General features: G+C 30.4%; 1 protein-coding gene across 4 annotated transcripts in view; it reads right to left on the bottom strand.

Annotated features, from left to right (window-relative positions):
* The window catches only part of LOC139512864 (transmembrane protein 245-like), a 34,102-nt gene that overhangs the window by 13,538 nt on the left and 1,425 nt on the right, over positions 1 to 19,139 (bottom strand). For 2 of the 4 annotated variants that reach the window (XM_071300800.1, XM_071300802.1), the window contains exons 2-14: positions 18,576 to 18,804; positions 16,701 to 16,856; positions 15,794 to 16,159; positions 15,189 to 15,337; positions 12,886 to 12,990; positions 11,821 to 11,897; positions 10,138 to 10,228; positions 9,263 to 9,367; positions 5,903 to 5,935; positions 3,603 to 3,764; positions 2,537 to 2,659; positions 1,086 to 1,219; positions 69 to 169 (exon numbers count right to left, since the gene is read on the bottom strand). In XM_071300800.1, coding sequence (XP_071156901.1) covers positions 69 to 169; positions 1,086 to 1,219; positions 2,537 to 2,659; positions 3,603 to 3,764; positions 5,903 to 5,935; positions 9,263 to 9,367; positions 10,138 to 10,228; positions 11,821 to 11,897; positions 12,886 to 12,990; positions 15,189 to 15,337; positions 15,794 to 16,159; positions 16,701 to 16,856; positions 18,576 to 18,804 — 1,831 coding nt within the window. The remainder of the gene's footprint in view (positions 1 to 68; positions 170 to 1,085; positions 1,220 to 2,536; positions 2,660 to 3,602; positions 3,765 to 5,902; positions 5,936 to 9,262; positions 9,368 to 10,137; positions 10,229 to 11,820; positions 11,898 to 12,885; positions 12,991 to 15,188; positions 15,338 to 15,793; positions 16,160 to 16,700; positions 16,857 to 18,575; positions 18,805 to 19,139) is intronic. The other 2 variants (XM_071300801.1, XM_071300803.1) reach the window with 1 other exon arrangement.

Raw genomic sequence — 19,139 nt, 5'->3', positions numbered from 1 at the left:
CATAGCATGCTCGAATAATGCTTGATACCAAATTTCATGGTGAATTTAATTAAAACAAATCAGCTTACCTGATGGTATGAAGACAATATTCACACCAAAGACTGAATGTGTTAACCATGTGTACAGACCATAGAACACTGCCATTTTTAATGAAGCCATGAACACACCACTAAAATAGAAGCAAAAAATTCACATAAATATCTATAAAATATAGTTATAACAAGAATACATATTCACTGATACCATGACACACCAATAAACAAATAGGTTTCAACAGAATTATTTATGGACCAAATTTATTTTCAAAGCCTATTTATCAAAATTATTATATGGCCAATTTGAAATTATTGTTTGCTGGATTATTTTTCCTAGCAAAAAACATCTAATAGTATAAGTAGACTTTGTGGATAGAGCAAGAGTCTAAAATAAATCAACTGGAAAGGACTGTTTAGTAAAGCACAAGAAAAAAAAGTTTCAATTTTTTTGGCACTTAAACAGAAACTCTGTTTTAAGTTTATGTGATCAAAGCTCCATGGTAATTTAGAAAAACTTAAGCTGAAGTGGGAGTGTAGAACTGACAGACAAATGCATAAAGGTGAAAAAAGTGTACCGCTACAGATGATACTATCATAGATAGGACAGAAACATAACTGATTTAAGAATTAACATTATCATTCTTTGTAATTATATAAGGTGATTCAAAACCTGAGGTAGTAGTTGTGTAGTAGAGTAAAAATAAGTGGTCGTCATGAGGTATTCACAGTTTTCTTTGAAAAAGTACCGGTAAGCAATAACCAACATTAAAGACAACAAAACTCTTAAATTACAGCATTTTAATTGTTTCATTTGTTGACATGTTTCCCCATCAAGGTTGGTGTCTTCAGGACAAGTATACATATGTAAACAAACAGTGAAGTATTATTAGTGTGGATAATGTAGTTTGTCAGAAGTCATGTTACAATAATTATTGTTATGGTAGCATTATTGTAATAGGCAATAAGCTGTTAACTAAAACACAATCAGATATATGTAACACAAATATCTCCCTTTCAGAAGAATTTATACATTCTTTTAATATAACTTACCCTACTGCTTCTTGTACAGCTTGTCCAAAACTGTTTCCTTGGTGTGTTACACTGATACTAGAAAACCATTCTACTGGTTTATACTGATCTCCACTTGATGCCAGCAGGTAGAAAAGGGTTGTAAGGAAAATGGCCTATTTAAAAAAAATTGAAATGCAGATGTTTACTTCAGTTATTTGTTATCAGCCATCTTTGATGGCATTGTGTATGATCCACAAAAGTAGATATGGTTCATTTGTGTGCAATTTACCATAGTTTGGTAATATATTTTTTTCAATGATGCTTTTATTATGTCAAATTAGTATTTCAGATTTTTATGAACAAATTGTTTGTATTTATAACTGCATCTAAATCAATTTTTATATGGTCTTACAAGTCACTAAGGCATGAAATGCTATTCTTAGCTTTATTTTGTATGGAACATAACTTCATTGCAATTTGTGTGTGCATAAAAAAAGTTAATCCATCTTCTTAAAGAGTTGTGATGTGGGTCAATATGCAAAAATAAGTGCTAACTGAAGGTAATCTAAAAGTTCTTTATAGTTAATATATACTGCATCTGTGCTATTTGAGCAGTCAAATTGCATTGACTGTATATTCATATATATACTGCAGCTGTGCTATTTGAGCAGTCAAATTGCATTGACTGTTTATTCATATATATATACTGCAGCTGTGCTATTTGAGCAGTCAAATTGCATTGACCGTATATTCATATGTGATATACAGTCACTGACCGTATATCACCTTGTTTATGCGGTTGGCAATATGTTTCCGTAGAGTATTATTTATGACGTCAATAAAACATACAGGTTCGAGGAAATTTTATGTCTTCCTCTCAAAATTAAGAAATGATGATTTTTACCCTAAATACTTCATTTAGAACACTTATAACAGTTGAAGTATAAAAAGAATAACCATACATTGTCTCGAAATATCAATGTTATTTGTACTCGACTCGAAACAGGTAGAAATGTACAAATAACATTGATATTTTGAGACAATGTATGGTTATTCTATATGTAATATACAGTCACTGACCGTATATTGCCTTGTTTATAACTTTAACAATGCATGTCCATAGAGTTTTATTTATGACGTCAATAAAACATACAGGTTCACAGAAATTTAACGTTGTCCGCTCCAAATTAAAATGGGATGGTTTTTACCCGAAATACTACATTTAGAACAGTTATAAGAGTTGCAGTATATAAAGAATAACCATACATTGTCTCGAAATATCAATATTATTTGTACTCGGCTCCAAACAGGTAGAAATGCTCGGCACAGCCTCGCTTTCTTCCTGTTTCTAAGCCTTGTACAAATAAACATTGATATTTCGAGACAATGTATGGTTATTCTATATGTATCTAATTAGTGGTAGAAAACACAAATATATAACATACTTTTAAATTAGAAATATGAAAAATTTGTAATGTGTTAATACATACAGAAGACAGTACGAAATTGAGTATTGCAGTTCCTCCTCCAAAAACCAGTGACAAAGTAGCTGTTAAAAGGTTAAATACCAGGTTCATGTTACCTTTCAGGACTAACCATATTGATTCCAATACCTACAATATAGAAAACAAGAAAACATTACATATACGGGAAGGTTTTATTATTGAGAAAATTATATTTTGCAAAATTAAAAAACTTGAATTTCTTTTCACACATAAAATTGGAGGTATTTGCAATATTATAAACAATATTGATATAGAGAATCTAATCATCATTTGATACAATTTGTTCTCAAGAGAAATGTTGGCAAGAGAGCTTATAATGTAAATTTTCTATATCATTTATATTTCCAAGGGTATCCATGATAGTTCTGAGGTTAATTAACCATTTCAGCTATGTTGACTTATTAATAGATCTATTTTGCTGACCATGTTTGCTAAAACATCATAGTTTCTCAAAAGAAAAAAACACACACACAAAATCCAAACTGTTGAAATGTTGAACACGACACATCCTTCATGTCCATTGAGAATTACTGACATCTCTTTGCTACCCATGATTTGTATTCTGTTTTAAACCCTGTATATAGACCTGATGTAATAAAATATCAACCAACATCATCTGTCTGATAGCCAAAATGGCTTATTACATTAATGTGTCTTATGTTATGAACTCTTATTTCCTGAATACACGTTTTCGTGAGTCAATAACAAAAAAAGTATCCGTTTTGGAGGAATTTTGTTGCGATTATTAGCAAAAATACGCAGTATCTGGGTTCTTTTTAATGTCTTCTATTTCTATTCATATAAACAAATTATGTGGGATATAAACATTGAGACAGCAACCCGTTTACAAAATAGTGAAGAAAGCTTTTCAGTTTACATGTAATAATATTTTATAGTGTACCTACTCATAGTTATAATATAATGTTTCCATTCAAAACAGATTCAGCAAAAAAGGACAAATTTGATGAATATGACAAAATGAAAATTGACAAGCTTTCAGTTCATTGGTTTATCAATCTTAAAAAGATAAAAGTGTTGAAATTTAACTCACGGACATAAAAGTACCAATATTTTCCTTGACAAAAGGAATAACTTGTCCAAGATTGAAACGGTCACCATTGGTAACAAATTCCCATAGTGATTGTAGATTCATGAAGTCTGCTGGAAAAACCTGGGACCCAGTTGTAATCTCCTGTGTGTCACTACTAGTATTCTGTAAAACACAATCATGTTACTGTTAATATTAGCTAAGGGACATAACTTAACAATCAATGGTATGCTGGCGTCAACTATTTTCATAAATCATAAGATTTTGTTCCACTTGAGTGTTTAAAAAAGTATTGATGAAGGTATCTGTAAAAAAAATTACTATTTTGAAAATGTTTTTTTTCCTTTTACATGAAGGTTGCTGGCATATTGATTTTATTTAGTAGTTGATTCTTTGGTACATTTTGTACCATCAAAATACAAATATTACTGAACTGAAACTACACAACATTTAACCCTTCCATATATCAATATTTCATGTACAGATTTTTTCAAATACTACCATATGCTACCAAGTGGAATTGGACAGGCATAGCAAAATAAGTGATGTACACTGTTAATAAAATATTGTTGGTTTAAGAACCTAAATTCAGTGAAAAGTAGTACATAAAAAAAGAAACATAAAATCATTGTACATCTATGCAGAAAAAATCTGCTAAATATCAATTATAAAAAAAGTCCTGAGAACTGTTGATTTGACAATGATGAAGTGACCAGTTGAAAAGATGAAAGTGCAGATATAAGTATCCCTAAGTGTCCCCGCCAATGAGCTTGATTGATTGCTTTACACAGCATCAGCACAAAAAGGTTATATCAAGGCAACCCTGCCAATGAGTGGTAGGGCTATAAAATCTCACAGCTAAGTGTTAAAAATATGTAATAATTAAGAAATAATTCTTTAATACCATGCTCTATGCTCATTTTAACATTGGTAGGCATTATATTTGTTAATATCTTAATACCTAGCGTTAGCGAGGTATAAAATGTTTACAAATATAATGCCTACCCATGTTAAAATGAGCATAGAGCATGGCATGATAGAACTATTTCGATTCTAATAGGACTATTTTGAACTTTTGTACTTCGAAGCGGACCTATAGTAGTTGCTCAAAATGTCGCCATTTAGATTTGATGAACAAAAACCTCATAGAAAAATCAACAGTTTATCAATAAAAAAAGAACAGAAACATTTAAAATTACTTTTAGAATGTTTTTATGTAATTTCCTAGCGAGCAACACCAACAGAAATGTCCATTTTGATCTCTGGCGTTGTTTAAAATTCATCTGACGTTGCAATTTCAATTGTGACAACAGTCACGTGCAGCCCATGTTCTATTCGAATTAGAACATGGCTTTGTACCCAAAGCTAAAGAAGAACGTCATACTAGAATTAATAATAAACTGTAAGGGAGGAGTTTCTTCTTTCATTTTCAGAGAGGTAGCACTATTAGTATGTTTCTGATCAACTATAAATATCCTTCACTTTGTCTTGGTATAAACAATTACATAACCTGTTATCTAAACAAATCTATCTTGGAATACATTGCTTCATTCTGCCCTTGTCTACCAATCAATTCTTCAAATAGATTAAGCTCTTCTTGTTTATATATAAAAAATGATATTGAAGAATACTCTCCAACGTTAAATTATTCCCCATTACCATCATACATCCTTGTCCAGTGTTGGTAGTAAATAACAGTTCATAATTTTTTTTTATTCTTAATGGTATCAATTTATACCAATGCCATGCCATAATATTTTGATTTGATTTAATTTACCAAAATGTCTGTCCTGTCTCATTTTCATATACATATTAAACATTTTATTACTATATCAAAATCTTTTTATTTTTTATTTTTCATTTCTTTTTAATTTCTTCAATATAAAAGTGTTTGTGGGAACATTCTGGAATGGATACTATATTAACCCCAAGCAATAATCTCATCATAGATATCGGGATTAAAATTTGAGTGACAGACAGGCTTTTTGTTGTCAAAAGGACTCATCAGGGAAGCTTGAATCAAAACAATTAAACAGAACAAATAAAGTATGAACTTAAAGAGCAATGAGATTAATAATGAATGTTAAAACATGATCTTCTATGGCTCTATATATATACTTTAAATTACAAAGTCTTCTTTAAAGAACAGAAATGACAGATTATTATTTAGACAGGTCACAGCTGTATAAAGTGCTAATAATGACAAGTGTTTTAGACATGAAGAAAAGAAAGATTAAGAATACTACACTACACACTGGACATGATGTTTTCACCACATCTCACCACAAACTTTCAAATCTTACCGCTCGCCATAACCAAAGTCTTGTATAGGAAATCTGTTATCATATATAAGGACAAAGTTAGAGCCATTATAAATATAGATATATGAAGATACATGCAACTACCTACAACTACCAAGTTACAAATATCTACAACTATTTATAAGTGTTTGTAGTTAGAGCTAATTTCCTAATACTTTTAGATTAAGTCTTTGGTTGGCATGCTTACCATGTTTGAATAAATATTTGCTCATGCATTGTAATCAAGATTGACATCTGCAAATAATATATAGGCCAATTAAAACCTGTATACTTTATATTTAAATTTGATTGGATGTGATCCTGGGGTTAGGAACACCCAATTGTGCATACTTTAGTGTTTGCATATGTCATCCTAAAACACAATGCTTGAGCAAACATTTTTACATATAAAGCAAGCAAGCCAACCAAAGTCTTTTAATCTACAAGCATTAGGAAATTAGCCTCTATATTGTGACTAAACAGTTAAACTTTAATAAATAATACAATTTCACTACATTGAAGCTAAACATCAAGTACTGCAACAAAGTATACATTTTTTTCACATATTTAAAATATTGTAAGAATGTTCATTTTATTTCCATAAAAAAATGAAAAAAATTTAATAGTTCATTTCCACAGCATATTAGTATTTCATTTCATCATTTGATTTTCATGTTAATCAGTAAAAACTAAGATTAGACAAGGAAAGGTCTATGCTACAACTCAAAAACTGTATGGTGACAGCTTTTTGTAACATTGTTTTTAAGATTTTGGATAACACCTTAAAGTATTTTCTACATCCACTAAGTAGAGTAACCAAAGGGAGGGAAGTCTGTTACATACCTATCATACAAGACAAACATGAAATTCAGCTTAAACAATTTTCTTCCCTTCTACTTTCAAGGTTAATGGTTGGTTTTGAAATATTTGCTCTCTATGAAACAAGACCACAGAACGGGTTGAAATGAAAGGTGTACTTTAAAGAAATTCATTTTGTTGGAATCATCATTTTAAACACCCATGACATATACTAATTTTAGCCTGAATTAAAGAACCTTAGTGAGCACGCTCACATACCCCACGTCCCCACATTGTCATTGGAGAAATTAACTAAGTATAAGAAAAAAAAATTGTATAAGAAAAAATACTGAATAATAATTTCCTGTCAATGTACAAATCTACATAGTATGTCCTTATTATCTACAAAATTTCATGAAATTCTGTTGTGTGGTTTCAGAGGAGTTGAGATGACAAACTGTTGAAGTAGTACCTTAAAGCAAATAAGTTCAAAGAGGTGCAACTCCTAGAAAAAAAATTGAATCGTGATTTCCTGTCGATATGCACATCTACATAGTATGTCCTTATTATCTGAAAAGGTTTCATGAAATTCTGTTATGTAGTTTCAGAGGAGTTGCGATGACAAACTGTTGCAGTTGTACATTGAAGCAAATAAGTTCAAAGGGGCGTAACTCCTAGAAATAAAATTGAATCATAATTTCCTGTCGATATGCACATGTCATAATATGTCCTTTTCATATAAAAATATTTCGTGAAATTCTGTTGTGTGGTTTGAGAGGAGTTGTGATGACAAACTGTTGCAGTAGTACATTAAAGTAAATAAGTTCAAAGGGGCGTAACTCCTAGAAAAAAAATTGAATCGCAATTTCCTGTCGATATGCACAACTACATAGTATGTCCTTATTATCTGAAAAGGTTTCGTGAAATTCTGTTGTGTGGTTTGAGAGGAGTTGCGATGACAAACTGTTGCAGTAGTACATTAAAGTAAATAAGTTCAAAGGGGCGTAACTCTTAGAAAAAAAATTGAATCGCAATTTCCCGTCGATATGCACAACTACATAGTATATCCTTATTATCTGAAAAGGTTTCGTGAAATTCTGTTGTGTGGTTTAAGAGGAGTTGCGATGACAAGAAACAGGACTGACGGACGGACTGACGGACGGTACGACTGACGGACGGACGGGTCAAAAACATTATACCCTACGCAACTTCGTTGCGTGGGGTATAATTAATATACAAGTTATATTTTAATTCTTACATACATATTTGTAGAATTTAAAATATGTGTGCAAAAAAAATCCCCAATCTATTCAAATAAATTACATATGAGTTAAAGAATCATAGAAAGGAAACTAAATGTGGAAATGAAATACAAATTTGTAGAACACTAAAGGTATTTTGTTTTTACTTTTAAAGATAAATCAATGCTAATTTGATAACAAACAAAAGATTTAAATTATTATCAAGGCTATACGTAAACTAATACTTTTGCAGTAAAAGCTAAGAAAATCCATATAGACAAAATCACCACAAGATATATTTCAAACTTACATTTGAGCTATTCTAAAATAAAAATACATCAAAAATAACTTAATAGATCATTCCCTAATATTAAGATAAATAATGCATAAAAATATGTAGCATAATCTAAAACATGGGGATTTTAGACTGAACACACTATCAATGGATTCTAATAACATTATGATATAAACCTGTAACAACCAACCATAAAGCTAATGCAAACTAGGCATACACACATGCAAATTACATCCATAAAAATAACTGGTTAAAAGATAAGAAAAATTGAATTTGCTACAAATATGACAAAAATCATACTATGAAACATATTTGTGAGAATAAAAGATTGAAGACAAGAAAGTTTCAAAAATATTTAGATGAGAGCTGCACATCATCATGTTTATACAGACAAACACCTTGCTAAATTTTTTAATTGGTACATTTTTTGTACTTGCACAAAGTTTATACTTGCTGATCTAAAGATCATTCGAAATATTTACAAAACTCTATGTATATCTGCACACCAATTTCATAATCTTACATCAAACTATAAATAAATATTTGTACAAATGTAGAAAAGCAGTGACTATTAAGTTTTTCAAATATTGAATTATTTATTGAGTAAAAAATTTATGGCAAAGATTTACCAGAGAAAAACTACAGTGATATGGTCATTTATGAACATACAACATAGAACATATTAATCACAGTCTTTCATAGTAGACTAATTTATCGAAGGATAAAAATAATCACAACACCCTCTTCTTCCATTCTTCTGTATAATTGATTATATATCTTCCTCCATTGAACTCTGATATCATATGTCCATAACCCTTATTTGGACCATTATTACAAAAGTAAATAATTTAAGTAAATCTAAATTCACCAACTATTCTGAAGTAAGTACAGGAGCAAACTCAAATAAATAATTGTAGAAATTCATAATTTTTTAAGACAGTAATTAGAATTATCAAAATTCAAGACTGAAAACAGCTTCAAAACAGTTGATATACAATGTATAACCTGAACAATGTTATAAATACATACCCTGGCCAGCCAGTTCTCATACAAGTTGTCCCATACTTCCAACACTTGGTTCTCTAACTGTGTATTATTACTTGAGGCTTTTTCACCATCTACAAGGTCACGAACCTAAAATATAAATACTGGTCCTGTTATATTTACAGATATTTTTTTATTTTATTTCTAAATTAATGATGCACTAATATCTTATATTTCAGCTAAAAAATGTTTAAAAAAGCACTATTGGTAACTTTTAGAAACTGATACAGATATTTATGGTCGTAAGCTGTGGTGTTTAATTTTACATTAATACAATGGAACCGACACAAATACATTTGTAATTGAGTGATCTTTTATCTGAATCTCTGGAAAATTGAGTGCAGCATACAGCTGGCTATTTCAATCTTTACAATTAACAAGCTAAATATTTAACTATATAAAAGATTTGAATTTAACTTAATACGTTAGGAACAAAAACCTGAAAAAGTTTTCTTTGTTTATAACTGAACAAGTTTGTTCAGAATTCCCTTTAAACTCGTATGCTTTGCAATAGCAAGATAAATTTTTACAAATTCCCACCTTAAATGCTATCCAGTTCCTTCCATATAGATAAGCATTCCCTACAATCGAGTCCATAGCTTACCTTAGATGCTATCCAGTTCCTTCCATACAGATAAGCATTCCCTACCATCGAGTCCATAGCTTACCTTAGATGCTATCCAGTTCCTTCAATGCAGATAAGCATTCCCTACCATTGAGTCCATAGCTTACCTTAGATGCTATCCAGTTCCTTCCATATAGATAAGCATTCCCTACCATCAATTCCATAGCTTACCTTAGATGCTATCCAGTTCCTTCCATATAGATAAGCATTCCCTACCATCGAGTCAATAGCTTACCTTAGATGCTATCCAGTTCCTTCCATACAGATAAGCATTCCCTACCATTGAGTCCATAGCTTTTTGCATTTCTTCTCCATCAGGCAACCAGCTTTAATCATAAAACATGGTATAACATCTAGGGACATTTTTCTTACGGCCTCATGAACATTTCATTGTATGTTTACACAAATCTAATTTCCATATGGAAATCTCTTGTTAATTGTTTTCAAAACTGATGACTGTGTTCATTATTGTTATGGAGACATTAAGATATGATTTACTTTATATATAGTATCTTGAATATAAAATAAAACTGCTGGAATGTATATGTATGGACAATAAATTATCTTTTAAAATAAGTGCATCATCTGTTCTTTTATACCTTTTGCTCCTCCAAGAATAAGATTTGTGGTATGGAACTCAAACTAATCTTAAAAACTAGTTCATTCACTTGTGTATAAGGGTATGAATCAAAGGTCAAATATGCAAATGAAACAGCAACCTAACTACACAAGAAAAATGTTTACTTTTTATCCATTTGTGCAATTCTATTGTCAGTTTTAACTATGAATGACGTTAGAATACATTTGCACCATTTGTACCCAACACAAGACTATATTAATGACCTGAACTACTGAACCTTTTTAATTGAAAAAAATATATAGAATCAAACTCATATATTAAGCAGTGTATAAGTAACAATAAAACATTTACAAAATTTATAGACTTGAAGAACTTCACATTTTTTTATCATTTTTTATAAATGCACTTAAATTTTCACCCATGACCCCCAAAAGACAATAACTTTTCACCTGTAATGTCAAATATGTTCTATCATGAGTGAAACATTTAATAGGAAAATGAATGTGAAATGTCCTCCCATGGTGGAAATTTAAAAAGTTCTGTAAAGCTGTATACATAGCAATTATCGTAATTGTGTAACAATTTCATATCTGTGCAAAAGTGAAAAGCATAAGAAACTTCTATATATGGACAATATAATAAACTTATAAATTCCTCCACAGCAAGTTTTGTTTGTCATTTTCAATTTGAAATTTCGGAAATATATTAATCGTTGCCAATGGGACAACTCTCCACAAGAGACCAAATGACACAGATATTAACAACCACATGTCACCGTATGGCATTCAACAATGTTCTCTCTAATAATTGAATGCATTTTATAAACAATCTCATGTAAATACAAATAAAAAATCTTTATAAGAATAGTATTAGTACAAAAAATGAAATGGAATATTTTGATTTTTTTTAGTTTGTAGTTGCTATATTTTCAAATAGATAGTGATGGGATATTATACATTTTGAATTGTAAATAATATATTTTCAAATGGATAGTGATAGGATATATAAGTTGGTGTATATTCACACTTACTGATATGCATTCAATGACATATTATTTCTGTAAGATTTATAATTAGTAGAAATTGTTCATGCATTTGTTATGTTTTACAGGTAAGCTCAAATATTTTGAACATAATCATACTGAAGAAGAAGACAAATTATGAAAACGTATTATCCATTTAAAGTGGTGCCATCTATACATGTTTTATTGACAAATGAAATTATATGGACTGCTAAAGATATGAAAGGCTACATTTTTTTTAGTGAACCATCACAATATTCAAAGGCTGAGACTTAGTTTTCAATAATGATCATTCAACATATAATTGCTAATATTACCTTGTGATTTCAGGATGAAGAGTGTTGTTGAATAAATTACTTGTCATTTGTGCCAGGTGCATGCTTTCTTGTTGAACCTAAAAAATAGATAAGAAGAGGCTTACATCACAGGGTTTCTGCTGACTCTTGCCATTTTAATGTTTTACAAAAAAAAATATTATGGCAAAAGAAATACAACGGTTCATTGTCCATCTTGTTTATATTTTTCACGTTTCTCTGACAAAACAATACTGGGATTTCACCTACAATTCATCACACATAACAATTTTGATAGATATTAATAATAATATTGTATTTTTATATATCTATCGACAACAATGGATTTATTAATTACCGTAAGTAGTTGATGGTATTGTTTAAAAAACTTGTCAGGTTAAATAGCTTCACCTTAAGAATTTTTTCAATTTAGAAATATAGATAATATTTTAAAGTGGGTACATTTTAACAAGCATATGTTTGGAGCATAGATTTCCATCTCAATATTTAACAATGGTTTAGGAAACAAAAAATGTTGTTATGAAATGTTGAAAAGAAAATCATCTGACTTAAGCCTTTATCATTCAATTAGACAGGAAGAACCTGATAAACTTATGAAGATGAATCCTGTGTAGTCCCCAGAAGTTGAATATGATGATTTCCTGATCTATATTGCAATTGTACAGTTTCTTTTAAAAAGTAAATGTTGCTAATGACTGTTATAACAATGTACACTAAAATTAAGATAGAGATATGAAGATTATAATTGATCAGACAACAAAAGAAAATAGATCCAGGGGAAACCTGCATCAATACACCTTATCGCTATTCCCGGCTGACCCGTCCGCTTGAACTTTTGACGTCAACAACAATCACTTTTCCATTGTGGCGTCAGACATTTTGTTTTATGACGTCAAAATTTTACGGGAACCTGTGTGATTTCCAGCAATGGCGGACAAATAGCGATAAGGTGTATAACTCAGGTAAGATTAACTGTGAATAAATCAATGCCAAAATCTAGATGGTTTACAGTATTTATTTAAATTCAGCAATCTTATAAGCAATTCTAATAACATATCGGTAACTTACCTGTGCCGCACAGAACACAGTTACTAGAATGGTTCCTACTAACAGTAACAGTATAAACAGGATACTAGTAGCTTTATCCAAGGACAATTCCAAAATTCTTATGATCTGCAAAATATGTTTTCTAATATATGACACTCCTCTTTGTAAACGAAGCCATGTTTATATATTGACATATTTATGATAACATAAGGTACACGGGCAGAATCAATTTGCGCCAATGGCAGTTTTAAAAAGGTATTAATTGCGAATGTAGGACAGAAAGTCACAGGACAAAAAGTCACAGACAAAAAGTCACGGACAAAAAGTCACAGGACAAAAAGTCACAATTAATTTTTTCTGAATATTTTCTTTGAATAAAAAACACTTATTTCCACAAAAATATTTTTGTATTTTTTTATAACTATTATATATAAACCAACATTGTAAACAAACTTTATCATAAAAATATTAAAGATGATCAAATAATTGTTAAAAAACCAAAATGTCACCGTGGCTTTGCACTTAAATGGCTTCATTGTGCCAAGAAATATACCCTTTGCATGATTAAAATTAAATAAATCTTAATTTTTCAAGTATAATGACACATTTCATACACTTTAATATGAATATCTGTATTAAAAAGTAAATATTTCAAGATATTTTTCTTATATATTCAAATAATTGTCAACAGATTATTTGTGACTTTTTGTCCTGTGACTTTTTGTCCTACCAAATTTGTGACTTTATGTCCTGTGACTTTTTGTCCTGTGACTTTCTGTCCGTTTACCTTAATTGCACCACTCTTTTATTTTTATGGTATTAATTGCGCCAATAAATGAAATGAAATTGCGCCACATTTACCTGTAAATATTTTTTTTACCTATATCATACCTGTACATGTTTTACCTATATTATACATGTACTATAATTAACCTATCCGCTTGAGATTAAACTGAACACTCATTTCAAATTTAAGAAAACTCACCAAAAATAAATTGTTTAGTAATAGAATATTTTTTCACAATTCAAAATGTCTGAAAAAAAAAAGCAACCGATATATTGTCAGAGCGACCTTCAAAAATAATAAATTCAGAGCTCTTCAAATTTGAAGAAGAAAGTTTAGAAAAGAAAGATTTAAAATATGTGCGTCAGTCAACTTATAGAGAGAGAAGTAAAATGCATCCGTGTCAACTTAAAAATCATGCAGAATTTCACAGAATATTGTATGATATTGGTGTTGTTACAAATAAAGATGATGTCTTTGTATAGTGTAACGATCCAGAAAGCAGGATATTTTATTAGGATGCATATGGGAGGCTTGTTTAAAATTTTTGTGTACAATGTCAGAGGAATTTTTTGCTGATGGTATATAAATTTTGTCCAAAATATTTCAAACAACTTTATACTATACATGACTTTAAGAATGGACTTATATTCCCTTAGTATTTTGTCTGTTGCCGTCAAAATCAGAAGCTTGTTACAAGAAAATGTTTTCCTGACTTGTCGAAAGTTGCATGAACTGTCGGTCCTTAGCCCGGATAAAGGAAAAGGGAAGTCAACCATTTAGTTGTTATATAAATAAAAATAAATAAAATTGGCGCAATTAGATGATTAATTTATTGGCGCAAATGATACCTATAGTTTAGAAAATTAGGTGGCGCAAAAGAAGTATTGGCGCAATTACGTTGTGGCACAAATGAGTTACTTTTTGGGCGCATACAGATATCTCCCAGGTTCACAGGGTTGAGGTCCCAATTGAATTTAAGAGTGTTGTATTTCAAACGACCTTGTTGATCAAAATGAACATTACTGTTAAAGTTGTTTGTTATCAAATTCAACAAAAGTTATATTAAAATTGCTTATGAGCACTGAAGGATTAAGATTGTAATTATTTTCTTAAACCTTAAACTAAGCATAAGAGGTAAATTCTATTAAAGTATTTGAATTAAATACAATTATGGACAAAAGAAGATAACTCCAATTCTAAACTACTTCACTGTCAGAAATGTTTAGAACAGTTACTAGATTCATGAATCTCTACCACAAAAAGTAGGCCTATATATAGTTGTACACTTGATATTGTGAACCACTTGTGTCCTAATGAATAGGACTCTTACATTCTTATTTACTAAAATTTTCATAAGGAAAAAAAAGCATCTTTTATAAAAAGTGTAACCAAAAATACTATTCATTTTTTTAAATAATAAAATTTGCTTTTAGTTTGAATTTATAGCATACATTTCCGAAACATCCTTAACAAATTGTAGCTTGTTCATTTTTAGAAGCTGTGTTTTAAGATCTACTGACACTCATTCATTATTTACCTTAGCATCACCCCTTTTCATCAAAAGGAAGAGCCCACAAATCCATCTAGGTGCCAAAGCATCCTTTCTCTTCATCAACCATTCCTCTGCTTTACCTTTCAATGGTTTCACCTTATCACCCAAGATACCTTCACTACTTAAATGGTATCCTGCAAAACAAATTCAATACATCCAGCTCAAATATGGCTCCTTATAATTTTAACAAGTGACTCCAAACTGCCTTAATCTTAAACAGGCAATCTTTACATTTATTGGAATCAGATACATATGCCTATTCATAAATCTTACATGTTTATAGCAATTGATGATTATTTCAAGTTCATTTATTTGCAGATCTTGTCAGTACTTTTTTCTTACAGTTACTCTCTGTCTTTAATTGGTTTTTAGGTACATAATGCAATTGCAAAAAAAGCATTTTGCGGTTGAATTTGTTTCAGTTGTTTCTGAGAATAAACAAGATCATATATTTTCTAACAATAAAATTTGTTACATTCATATCTATCCTACATCTTCTTGCTATACAAATTCAATAGCATCTGAAAAATTTACAGCCATACAAATCAGAAAATTCTCCACACAAATTTTGAAATGTTCATTTATAATACCTAAAAATTTGAACAACCACATAATGAAGCCAATGGGTAAAAGTAACTGTAATATCCACATGTTCATCCATAGTCTAGTCAAGATCAACATCCAAAATAATATCAGAAAGAATTTGTCACTATCAGAACCTGTTGCCTCCACAGAAACAGTAGGTTTAGGTTTGTTTGGTTCCTTGGAAGGCGGTGCTTGTTTTGTTGTTGTTTCAGATGTCTGAGGTTTGGTTGCTACAGGTTCTGGTGTTTCTTTTAAATCTTTTTTCCAAGTCACATTCAGTTTGGATGTTATCTGCTTTTCATACTTTGGTTGTGGCGGGGCAGTGCTAATTAATTTTACTGGTAGACTACTTGGTTTCTTTAGTTCTGTTTCTACAAACAAACAAAAAATTAATACTTTGCATCAATACCCAAGGTAAATTTATTTATACTTATGACAACATTTCTAATTCAATGATACAATGCAAATCTTTCACCAAAATTTAAAAAGAAATATGTGATTTGTTAAAATATGTATCTGATGCTTTACAAAAGGTATACTTTATAGTTAGTGTTGATCTGATGCTTTACAAAAGGTGTACTTTATAGTTAGTGTTGATCTGATGCTTTACAAAAGGTGTACTTTATAGTTAGTGTTGATCTGATGCTTTACAAAAGGTGTACTTTATAGTTAGTGTTGATCTGATGCTTTACAAAAGGTGTACTTTATAGTTAGTACCGATATTGTGCATTGGAAAAGGTTTAATTTTAGCTTACTATGCCCAGCCTTTTTGTTTGTTTTGAACTCTTCCAAATTTTTGTCAGTTTTAAAATTATAAAATTCTGATGCCTTAAGTACCACTAAAGAGATGTTATTAGTCAAAATGTACATATAGTACACTGTCTTTTGATTTCCCCACCAGCTACGTTTTACCTGTTTTATTTTCTTTCTTTTGACTATCCCCACCAGCTACATTTTGTTCTGAAGTGGTAGCTAATTCTTCCGATTGTTTCTCTGTATTTAAACTGTCATAGTCACCAGTAATTACAATCCAAGCTGTTTCTACTGGTGATGGAGTCACAAGTTTACCTACAATTCAATCAGAGAAGAAGTCACAAGTTTACCTACAATTCAGTCAGTAATAAAGTAACTAGTTGTACACACCACGGGGAAGTGATACAATTACATAACGTTGTTGGATTAAGATGAATTATTGTTGGATTAAGAATATATTTTAAGGATCATACATATTTTGATTCTTTATGAAGCACGTGGTCAAAGCTTCACTTGACATAAATATGATACGATACCGAAAATGGGGAATCAAAACTCATAATGACTGGAGCCCAGCGGAAAAACCAACTAAAATTGTAAAATAAAGGGCGCGATAAGCCCCACACCAACATCCCTTGTTATTTAGAATTGTTATTAACTTTGTATAGACAGTGATTGACAGAAGACCAATCCCTGGTTAATTATTACCCAAGATAAGAAAGGTATCCATCCCTTCCTTCTTAGTTTTAATATAAATCTTTCAAGTATTTTTTTAAATTATTACCCAAGATGAAAAAGGTATCCTTTCCTTCCTTTCTTAGTTTTAATATAAACCTTTCCAGTGCCTTTCCAGTATTTTTTTTATTGAAATTAAATAATAATAAAACTTCTTGTGAAATGAAATAATTTTATTTACTGGTTATTTATTTGCTTTAAATTGACTTTATGAAATTGTTTTAACTTTAGTTCTTAAGCCTAAATGTTTTATATAGAAAGTAAAGAATAATTAGATATTTTAATCAGTGAGCACTTGCAAATTTGAAAACAATAGTAACTTTCCTTAGTGCTTGTCATATGTTATGTACATGTATTTTATCTTGTTTTATTATTCTTGAATAAATAATATTAAATCTTTATTGCTTTTCAATTATTTAATCAGAATATGTCAAACTTAGAACAGGGTTAAGAAGAAAACAATTAAAAGAATGCAAAAACTAACCTTTCATAAGGGTATAACCATATTATGAATAAAACACCATAAAAAACTATGCGACGCGTCACAAAAGTCAACACGTTTATAGAACTTGTCACGCGCTACCATGGTGCTATCCAAAAATCCTGGGGAGAACACTGATTCAGTCAGTAATAAGTAACTAGTTTACCTACGATTCAATCAGTGATTGAGTCACCAGTTTACCTACAATTCTTTCTTCAGTCAGTGAAGGAGTCACAAGTTTATCTATTGGTCATTGTCAGAAATGTAGTCACAAGTTTACCTTTACTTCAGTCAGAGATGGAGTCACCAGTTTACCTATAATTCAGTCAGTAATGGAGTCAATAGTTATCCTACAATTCAGTCAAAGATAGTCATAAGTTTACTTATAATTCAGTCAGCGATGGAGTCACAAGTTCACCTATAACTTAGTCAGTACTGGTTTTACATTAACTAGCTTAGCTTTGTCAAACCATAAATTATTAAGTTGTATATATATATATTACATTATAAATCATCATGAAATATTTCCTGCATGAATAAATGAGTATTATGTACTAAATTTTCAAGTCTTAGCTGTGTCTATCAAATGCAGTGAATGTTATTTTCCCTTCTGTTCTACTATGTACATTGCATGGCCATTCACTAAATATTTGTCCATTAAACACGATCTGTTATTATTAAACCATTCTGTCAACATCCTTGTATTTTGTTCCTTGATGAATAAATTTGTCTCACTAGCAGTTATATCACATTTTCTTGTTTATAAATTTATTACTTTGAAATATAAATTCAATCAAAAATAAATTAACAAAATTTACCCTCTATTTTTCTTGGTTTTCTGAGTTCTCTAACTTCTGCCACAAAACCTACAATGATGAGTATCAGCAGGAGAATAAACAGAGGAACTCTCAAAGATCCAGCAACTGTCGCTGTATGAAGAATTAGAACAAACCACACGGGCATTGACAGGTACCGCAAGTAACGTTTGGATTCTGGGGACCACAGAAATCCTACAGCCAGCAAGTATGCCACTACAATAGTCCATACCTGAAAAATACAGAATTAGAATTTGTTTAAACAAAATTCAATCCCTTGATACTGTGCATGAAATATAATGTTAATTGTTTCAGTTAAGTACATGTAGCAAGATGTTTTTGAACCTTCATGCAATTTAAGTGATAGTTTAGTTTAAACATATTTTATTGTCCAAAAACATTGACAATAGGTTAGACACAAGTTTTGCAACTTAAATCGTCTTCTCCATATAAAAAGTAATAAAATACTGAAGTGATAAACTCTTTACTTGACTGCTGGTGTATAGCAACGTCCCTGTTGCTTTATTGTTGTTCGACTTTTTATTTATTTGGTTTACCATGTTTACA

Source organism: Mytilus edulis, chromosome 2 (assembly GCF_963676685.1).
Source record: "Mytilus edulis chromosome 2, xbMytEdul2.2, whole genome shotgun sequence".
In the NCBI taxonomy this organism is placed as follows: domain Eukaryota; kingdom Metazoa; phylum Mollusca; class Bivalvia; order Mytilida; family Mytilidae; genus Mytilus; species Mytilus edulis.
Note: the sequence above shows the minus strand (reverse complement) of the source record. Positions and strands in the feature narration are given on the sequence as shown.